Source organism: Scyliorhinus torazame, chromosome 21 (assembly GCF_047496885.1).
Source record: "Scyliorhinus torazame isolate Kashiwa2021f chromosome 21, sScyTor2.1, whole genome shotgun sequence".
Lineage (NCBI taxonomy): Eukaryota > Metazoa > Chordata > Chondrichthyes > Carcharhiniformes > Scyliorhinidae > Scyliorhinus > Scyliorhinus torazame.
Genome location: NC_092727.1, coordinates 9,452,523 through 9,462,683, shown reverse-complemented (window position 1 = coordinate 9,462,683; position 10,161 = coordinate 9,452,523). Strand labels below are relative to the sequence as shown.

At 45.2% G+C, this 10,161-nt stretch overlaps 1 protein-coding gene across 3 annotated transcripts in view; it reads right to left on the bottom strand.

Annotated features, from left to right (window-relative positions):
• Positions 1-5,667: 5,667 nt before the first annotated feature.
• Positions 5,668-10,161, bottom strand: part of gkup (glucuronokinase with putative uridyl pyrophosphorylase) — a 67,291-nt gene continuing 62,797 nt past the window's right edge. For all 3 annotated transcript variants that reach the window (XR_011937427.1, XM_072486474.1, XM_072486473.1), the window contains one exon: positions 5,668-9,789. Coding sequence is in view for 2 of the 3 variants with exons in the window: in XM_072486474.1 (XP_072342575.1) it covers positions 9,721-9,789 (69 nt within the window). In the remaining variant the exon portion in view is untranslated. The remainder of the gene's footprint in view (positions 9,790-10,161) is intronic.

Below are 10,161 nucleotides of genomic sequence, written 5' to 3'. Positions count from 1 at the left end.
GTGGGAGGAAACCGGAGCACCCGGAGGAAACCCACGCATACACGGGGAGAATGTGCAAACTCCAAACAGATAGTCACCCAAGGCCATAATTGAACCTGAGTTCCTGGCACTGTGAGGCAGCAGTGCTAACCACTGTGCCACCATGCTGCCCTATCCGACAGCAGGGAAGATATTGGGAAGTTCACCCACTCAGGAACCAATTCAGACCTTTAAGTGACCAATTAATAGCCACTTAAATGCCACTTCCTGCCACCACTGGGATTTAAGTCACAGCAAGAGAGGCCCACTGCATGTATGTAGTCTGGCAAGTTTCATTGCTTGGGCTGGTGGCTGGTCAAGGATGGTGTGTTGTGGGTTGGGGTAGGTACCTCCTTTAAAGGCCCCTGTGCTGTCTGGTGGCCCTTTCCCCAAGGTCTTTCCATCCACATGATTCCCCCAAACCCAACCCCTGAGCCTGCCAGCCAGATCCTGGTGAGACCTCAGACTTACCTCAAAGTCCAGACTCCATCGCAGCTCATCTTCTCCACGACTGGCTGAAATGCCAACAATAGCCACCATTCCCAGTGGCACTGCCGGGACCACAGAGCTACCAACCATTTGGTCAGCCAGCAGCTCTCGAAGGCAGGGCCTTCTTCCCGGATACGGGTGGAAGCCCTGGCTCAAGCCAATAGAGGGCCTGTCTGATGTTAATAACTATAGAGTGAACAGGCCAAGCAAAGGCAGTTATGCCTCCGACAATTATGCTGAAAAACTCCACCTCTATATGTTACATAACCTTTCTGAAGTGTTGGTGTGGCATATGCAGCATGGTGGCACAGTGGCTAGCATTGCTGCCTCACAGAGCCAGGGATCCGGGTTTGATTCCGGCCTTGGGTGATTGTCTGCATGGGTTTACACCGGATGCTATGGTTTCTTCCCACAGTCCCGAATCGTGAAGGTTAGGTGGATTGGCCATGCTAAAAAAAATGTCCCTTAGTGTCCAAATGTGTGCAGATTAGGTGGGGTTACGGGGATAGGGAGGGGGAGTGGGCCTAGGTAGCGTTCTCTTTTGGAGGGTCGGTGCAGACTCGATGGGCCAAATGGCCTCCTTCTGCACTGTAGGGATTCTATGGATTCTAACTAGATTGCCCGCTATTCCTTTCTCATTACACATAGCATCTGCAACAAGCAAAACTGAGATCTAATTTATTTGTTGGGAGGCTCCAGCCCTTCAAGTGCATGCCAAACTGATTTTTTCAAAAATGCAATGAGGTTTCTGCCTCTACCATCCTTTTGGGCAAAGAGTTTCAGACCTTCACCTCTGATTTCTCTAACTTCCCTCTAATCATTCCACCAATTACTTTAAATCTATCATCTCTGCTTATTGATCTCGCCTCAGGAAGAAAATATGTCCCTCCTTTCCACTCTGACTAGGCCACCATAATTTACCACACCTCAATAACATCTCAACCTCCTCTGTTCCAAAGAACACAACCACATGGTACACAATCTTTTCTCACAGCTGGCATTACCAAGGTCTGGCAACATCTTGTAAACCTCCTCTGTACGCTCTCAAATGATCACATCCTTCCTGTCAAGCGGATACCAGAACTGTAAATTGCTCTAACTAGTGTTTTATAAAAGTCTAACACAATCCCCCCTGCCCTCATACTCTATGCCTCAGCAAATGCTGGCCCAGAACTTCCAACAAATGGCAACGAGAGTGGGATTGCCACTCGGCTCCTTAATACGGTTTGGGAGATGCACATATTTCACTTGAATAGGAAAATTGGCTTTCACTTCTCACATCCTGGACCTGGTGAACAGTGTGCAATGAGCAGGTCCGGGGTCCTTCCTGTGCAATGCAGCAGACTCAGGGGAAGAGAAACCACACATCTTTTTTATGACACTAACTGCCAATAAAGCAAGATAGCTCAAAAGGACAGCCACTTTGACGGGTGAGAAATTAATTCTGCAAGGCAAGTGGATGGTGTAGGTTGGGGGTTTGGGACAGTAAGGGTTCGGTAATTGAGGGTGGGTTACGGAGTCTGGGCGTAGAGGGAGAGTCGGGGGATGGGGGTTACTCAGGGTGGGGGGTAGTTGGGGAAATTCAGTGGGGGAGGGGGAGTTAGGAGCTGCATCATAGCTACGTATCAAAGTTACCCAGGAAATATTAGAAGGATTAAAATCACTAATCTGATAAAGATCCGCTGCAATGCGGGTCATATAGGCCTAGCTCGTTCCTGAATGTAGACGCCAAGTTGCTGGCAAAAGTGCTAGCGACGAGGATCGAGGATTGTGTCCCGGGGGTGGTGCATGAAGACCAGACAAAGGGGAGACAATTGAATGTCAACGTGCAACGGCTGTTGGGGGTGATAATGATGCCCCCAGCGGAGGGGGAGGCAGAGATAGTGGCAGCGATGGATGCAGAGAAGGCATTTGATAGGGTAGAGTGGGAGTATTTATGGGAGGTGTTGAGGAGGTTTGGGTTCAGGGAGGGGTTTGTCAGTTGGGTCAAACTCCTCTATGGGGCCCCAGTGGCAAGTGTAGTCACAAATCGGCAGAGATCGGAGTATTTTCGGTTACATAGGGGAACAAGGCAGGGGTGCCCCCTGTCCCCATTACTGTTCGCGCTGGCAATTGAACCACTGGCCATAGCGTTGAGAGACTCTAGGAAATGGAGGGGGGTGGTTAGAGGGGGAGAGGAACACCGAGTGTCACTCTACTCAGATGACCTACTGCTGTATGTGGCGGATCCTGCGGAGGGGATGACAGAGGTTATGCAGATATTGAGGGAGTTTGGAGATTTTTTGGGATATAGGCTTAATATGGGGAAGAGTGAGCTTTTCGTAGTACACCCCAGGGATCAGGGAAGAGGGATAGCCGGCCTGCCGTTAAGGAGAGCGGAAAGGAAATTCCGATATTTGGGGATTCAGGTAGCCAGGAGCTGAGGAACTTTACACAACCTCAATCTGACTCGGCTGGTGGAGCAGATGGAAGAGGATTTCAAAAGGTGGGATATGCTGCCGCTGTCACTGGCGGGCAGAGTGCAGACGCTCAAGATGATGGTCCTCCCAAGGTTTCTTTTTGTGTTTCAATGTCTCCCCATTTTGATCACTATGGCCTTTTTTAAGAAAATAGATAGGAGTGTTATAAGTATGGGCAGGGAAGACCCCGAGGGTAAGGAGGGGGTTCCTGCAGCGCAGCAGGGACAGAGGGGGACTGGCATTGCCGAATCTGGACGATTACTACTGGGCCGCCAATGTGGCGATGGTTTGCAAGTGGATGAAGGAGGGGGAGGGGGCGGCGTGGAAGAGGCTGGAGATGGCGTCCTGTAAAGGAACGAGCCTAAAGGCGCTGGTGACGGCGCCGCTACCGCTCGCCCCGAAAAGGTACACCACGAACCCAGTGGTGGCGGCAACCTTAAGGATCTGGGGGCAATGGAGGCGACATAGGGGTGTGACGGGTGCCTCGGTGTGGCCCCCGATCAGGAACAACCATAGGTTTGTCCCAGGAAGGATGGACGGAGGGTTCTAGAGCTGGCATCAGGCAGGAATTAGGAGATTGAGAGACCTGTTTATTGACGGGGAGTTTGCGAGCCTGGGAGCGCTGGAGGAAAAGTATGAGTTGCCCCCGGGGAATATCTTTAGATACATGCAAGTGAGGGCGTTTACGAGGCAACAGGTGAGGGAATTTCCGCTGTTACCGACACAGGGGATCCAGGATAGAGTGATTTCGGGGGTATGGGTTGGGGAGGGCAAAGTGTCCGAAATATATCAAGAGATGAGACGAGGGGGAGGTGCTGGTAGAGGAGCTGAAAGGAAAATAAGAAGAAGAGCTGGGGGAGGAGATTGAGGAGGGTCTGTGGGCTGATGCCCTAAGTAGGGTAAATTCCTCTTCCTCGTGTGCCAGGCTTAGCCTGATACAATTCAAGGTTCTACACAGGGCACACATGACGGGAGCAAGGCTGAGCAGGTTCTTCGGAGTGGAGGACAGGTGCGGGAGGTGCTTGGGAAGCCCGGCGAACCACACACATATGTTTTGGTCGTGTCCGGCACTGGATGAGTACTGGAGGGGAGTGGCAAGAGTGATTTCAAAGGTGGTGAAGGTCCGGGTCAAGCCAGGCTGGGGGTTAGCTATATTTGGGGTAGCGGAGGAGCTGGGAGTGCAGGAGGTGAAAGAGCCGATATTCTGGCTTTTGCGTCCCTGGTAGCCCGGCGAAGGATCTTACTCATGTGGAAGGAAGCAAAACCCCCCGGCGTGGAGGCCTGGATAAACGATATGGCAGAGTTTATAAAACTGGAACGGATGAAGTTTGCGTTGAGAGGATCGGTTCAGGGGTTCTCCAGGCGGTGGCAACCGTTCCTTGACTATCTCGCGGAACGGTAAGGGAAAATAGATCGTCAGCAGCAGCAGCCCAGAGGGCGAGGGGGGGGAAGCACTATTTTTTGTTACTTTGCTAGTTCACTATTTTATTTAAATAATGTTACTTATTAGTTATTGTGTTATCTTTTATGTTGATTTATAAGGTGGAAAAATTGTGTTTGAAAACTTTAATAAAATATATATATTTTTTAAAAAATCACTAATCTGGTATGAGAATCAGAACCATCTGCGATTTAAATCGGAGTTTCAGATGGTACCCGGGTGCAGGGGAATTTACCATTGAATGTTTGAACTTCCTGGACAATTCCTGTGCAATTCTCGCCTGTGAATGTCCTGGGGGAGGCAGAGGCGGGAGTGGGGGGGGGGGGGGAGGGTCGGGTCTACCACGCCACCCCAAAGCTCAAAAGTTCTGGGCCAATGAATCCCATATGTATAAATAAATAAAGTATCCCTCAAGTCTTCCTAATCACCTCATCTACTTGTGCTGGTATCTTGAGGGTTCCATGGACAAGCACTTCAAGGACCCCTGTTCTTCAGTAACTGACCACTTATTCTGCAATTTCTTGCATCATTTCTCCTCCCCAAATGCATTACCCCATACATTACAAATATCATCAAACTATTAGAACTTCAGCAGCACCACAGCCAAAGCTCAATCCTATTTTGTTTAAGTGGTGAATTTTCCAGGAACTAATCCATAATCATTGACGGCAATTAACTCAACACAGAATGGGATTGAAGCTGGGATCGACTCTTGTATATTTCACTACCTGGCTGGCAATTCAATTGGGAAGTGCAATCATGAACAATTCCTATATCCTACATAGCTTCCATTTGCAATGAGTTATAAAAAAAACAGGACCAATAAATTTCATGTGTATTCCGGAGCAATGACTCAGCATACAATATCGAGAAATTTGTGTATCAGAATTTAAAGTAATAGTATTTCAAGTTTGAATTAAAAGAGAAGGTAGCTTTTTGACTTGTAAGAAAATTAAGATGTTTTTATTTCTTTTAATGTAATTAAAAAATATATCCAAATCCATCATAGAAAAAAACATTCATCAATGAGCACCTTACCATAATTGTACCAAATATAATGGTTAATAAGAGAACATGTACCATAAATTAAACATGTGCAACTCACTCTTTCTCACATTATTAAGACTTGAAACATAGAATATAGGAGTAAGAATAGGTCATTTGGCCCTTCAAGCCTGCTCCACTATTCATCATGATCGTGGCTGATCATTCAACTCAGTAACCTACTCACGCTCCCCCCCCCCCCCCCCCCCCCCCCCCACATCCCTTTAGCCCCAAGAGCTAACTCTAACTCCTTGAAAACATACAGGGCAGGATTCGCCGTCCTGTCAGATCCGTTTTCTGGCGCAGCGCTCCCCCTCCCCCCGCCAGCAGCGGGATCCTCCGTCTCGGCACCTGGCCAAAGTGGTTTCTCATTGTGGCCACCCCCACGCCATTGGGAAATCCGTGGGTGTGAGTGCGCTGCCAGAAATGCGGAGGATCCCGCCGACGGAGAATCCCGCCCACAATGTTTTTGCTTCAGCTGCTTTCTGTGGTAGCGAATTCCACAGGCTCACCACTCTCTGGATGAAGAGATTTCTTCTCATCTCAGACCTAAAAGGTTTACCCCGTATCCTCAGACTGTGATCCCTGGTTCCAGACACCCCACCCATCGGGAACATCCTTCATCTACCCTGTCTAGTCCGATTAGAATTTTATAGGTGTCTATAAGATCCCCCCTCATTCTTCTAAACGCCAGCGAATATAAGACTAACGTACTCAATCTCCACATACGTCAGTCCCGCCATCCCAGGATCAGTCAGGTAAACCTTTTGCTGCATTCCCTCTATAGCAAGAGTAATATGCAAATAATATCACAGCATTATGAATGTATTAAACCAACTGTTTTAAAAATATGAAAACCCACAATTCAACGGTGATAGATTTTGACATTTGGGCAATCGAGCAATCATTCACTTGACAAATAGGCCCACAATGATTTTGCCATTTAAATTAGTCAGGCAAGTTGCCAGGTGTCTGAATACTTTGTGATGTTGCCTCATTCATTGAAGCTTGAAAGTTAAGCAGGGGCCTCTAGCTGCTAAGCCAGTTGCTTAGGGGCAGGTTTGAGGGTTGGAGGATGGCTGGAATCAAGATCTTGGAGGATGACAGTCCCAGGGTGGCAGCAGCCCTGGATTATTTTTGCAAGCCCTGTAGCAGCAACAACTTCTGAAGTATGCTGGAAGATTTTGATTGCCAAGTACATGAAGAAAACAGTAGTTGAAACTTCAGAAAAGCTTGATGCCCCATTGTACTCTGCTGGATAACACATTTGGAGTCCTGACTGTAACCTGAATTTAGAACACAAATTGGACTGATTCCCATTCTGTAATTAATTTTCACAGTCTTAGACTGCTCTAAAGGAGGCAATTAAGGAATATTTCCTGACAGTTCTTTACGTGAAAGATTACAATGCACTAGCAGTAGAATTCACAAGTAAACCAACACCATTTATTTGACAAATTTGAAGTGCTGCTATAATTATTCGTCTCAAAGAATGAAAGACCAGCCTGTAACATTTAACTTCTATATTAACAAAACTGAGGCCTGAAATGGTTCCGAATCTTTGCCCCTGTCATCTGAACCCCATTAGACTGGACTTTACATTAATACTAACAGGGATGCTGTCAGCACTCACCGTTAAAATGGTAAAACAAACAACAACATATGGTGTACATGCATGTGCAAATCCGGAATGTGGAAATTCAGAAGCTGTCGACAGAAGTATCATATCCGCCACAGGGTGAATTTTAACAGTTGTTGCCAGGATACTTGACATTCAAATCAATGCAAGGGCATGAAGTGGGATACTTTCCCACTATTTTCCCACTAAACATGTCAGGACAAATTAGAGCTGGTATATTGAGGGTTAGGTGAATTTATATCAGCATGATAGGTGACAATTGCTCCAAAATCACCTCTCTGGCCTAAAAATGTAATTTCATGATGTGGGGTCTCATTCCTTCAGACATTGCACTTTTTAAGGATTTTTTTCAATTTAAATTTTTCTACCTGTGACTTTTATCTCTCTCGCTGAATCAAATCTGTCTTTCCTAATTTTTATTTCACTTTCTGCATATGGTTTAAATCCAATTTATACTTCCTCTTTTATTCTTCACCATTGACTTCAAAATCCGGGCCATTATGTTATTACCTTTTAAACCCTCTACTACTCCATTCTCTGTGTAACTGATTGTACTAACGAGGGAGGGAGAATCTTAATCTCATTTGGATATTTTTCTTAAGCTAGTGCTCTTAAATCAATTGTTAAAGGTAATTAGCAAAAGGTGCACAGAATCAGTAGGTTATATGGAGGAAGCTTCATTTAAAATGCATATGATTTGAACAAATATTTCTCATTCTTCTCAACTTAAGTGATACATTTCTCAGTGGCACAGTGGTTAGCACTGCTGCCGCACTGCTCCAAAATCCCGGGTTCAATACTGGCCTCGGGTGACCGTGGGAAGTTTTCACTTTCTCCCCATGTCTGCGTGGGTTCCCTCCGGGTGCTCCGGTTTCCTCCCACAAGCCAAAGATGCGCAGGTTAGGTGGATTGGCGATGCTAAATTGCCCCGTAGTTTCCAAAAAGGTTAGGTGGGGTTAGGGAGATAGGGTGGTGGCGTGGGCTTAAGTAGGGTGTTCTTTCCCAGGGCCGGTGCATACTCGATGGGCCTAATGGCCTCCTTCTGCACTGTAAATTCTATGATTCTGTTATTTCAAAGTGCTTGAAAGTTAGAAATTTTGATGTGAAATCCTTCTTTCCCTTTCTGGTGTTATGCAGTTCTTTTCCCAAGCCAAGCAACCTCTTCCCAGTCCTTCATTAAAGCATCCCTTAAATAGGCAAACAGTGTAATAGTTAACAACTCTTCCTTCAATTTTCCTTCTCATGAGAAGAATGCACCTGGGCTCTGTTCTGTAGCGGAGGAAATCATTTGAGTAGAGATTTGCCTCATCGAACATAGACCAAAACATTATCTGTTCCTATGTATACATAGCACTTGCCACTGCAGGAGTTAGGTAGCTGTAAGTGAATGACTCAGAAAAAGAGCAGAGTCTGAACCAGAAAAGTCTCTTGAAAATAAAGTCTGACTTCTGTTCTGAATGAACTAGCATTTTCCATTACAGAGCAGATGGAAGCTCTGCATAGTTCCTTTATAAATCCAGTATTTGTGTCAGAATTATGCTTTGCAGATACAAAAACTTTAATAAAGTAACTTCTAAAATGCATCTAACATTCCATCTAACTTCCTATCACTGTATGCATTATCTTACTTACAGAGCTGTTAAGATGTGCTGCGCTTTAATCCTAAAGAAATCATAGAATCATAGAATCCCTACAGTGCAGAAGGAGGCCATTCAGCTAATGGAAACAACTAGCATTTACCTTGACAAGTCCTCTTGAACAATCGGCAACTATTTTAAACTGGATTTCTAAACTATCAAATTTGAGATGATTGCGGTTCTTTTATAATAGTCACATGACTAACTGCAGTCACCATCTTTGTATTTGTCATTTGGGATAGTGCCACTATGAATCATTCATATCTGATATGCTCGGGGTGAATGGAGTGCTGGCACTTGTGAAAGAACAACAGTAAGCTCAATGGTGCACTATCAATGCAGAATGTATACTGAAGCCAATAATGGCAGCAGCTAACTTCAAAGTCACTTTTGAAAGGTAAGGCATTGGTACCTGTTCTGACATAGTCAGCGTTGAGGATGATGTGTGCCAAGAAGTTGTCATTGACATAAACATATTTTAAGTATAATTGTAGTTGATAATGTCATCTCAAGTGCATTAGATTATAACTTCATAGCTTGCTCTTATGTATCCATTATTGTCTGTATGCCCTAGTAGTATATTTAAAATTTGAGACAGTCTAATATAATGTACAGAGTACGTACTAAAATTCATCAGACTGGTGAATTGTCACAGAATTTTATGAAGATGGAAAATTGTATACTGGTCACAGTCAGAGCTCCAATGGTTTTGTCATGGCATATTATTGTGGCATATTTCAGTTGTCTGAACATTACTCCACACCAGCATCAGGGAACTAACTCATTGCAAGGTAAGATATTTTCCAGAATACTAAACTAATAGCATTTAAAAGAATTCTACCGATTGCAGTAATATTTTTCAGTTTTCTAATTCAAGCCTAAGGGAATAATTTTACTCTTGTAGTTGTTCATCTAAACTTATTTTCCCACTAATATTACTCTTTACAATTAATACTATCATAAAATTTTCATCTGTCATTTTGTGACCAAAATTCAAGGGCCATATGGGACAACATCACAGATAACAAACCCAGCTTCCTGGAAAGCTTTCTTTAACTCGACCTGGAAAGAAAATGGAAACCCATGTCAGCAACATAACAAATCCAATTTAAGCAGATGTTCAGTAAAGCAGAGTAATAATGAACAGAGAACAATAGTTGGCGAGGCGCTGCTGCAACACCAGCACAGTCAATGGATTATGCTGATACAAACCACTGAAACGCCTGCTAATCTCATTGGCATTTAACTGTTGCCCTCAGCGTGTGATGCATGCTTGCTTCTAAATGCTTCTCAAAACAAAAGGAAATTCAGTTCATGGGCGAAATTCTCCCCCAACGGCGCGATGTCCGCCGACTGGCGCCAAACAGGGCGTCAATCAGACGGGCATCGCGCCGGCCCAAAGGTGCGGAATGCTCCGCATCTTTGGCGGCCTAG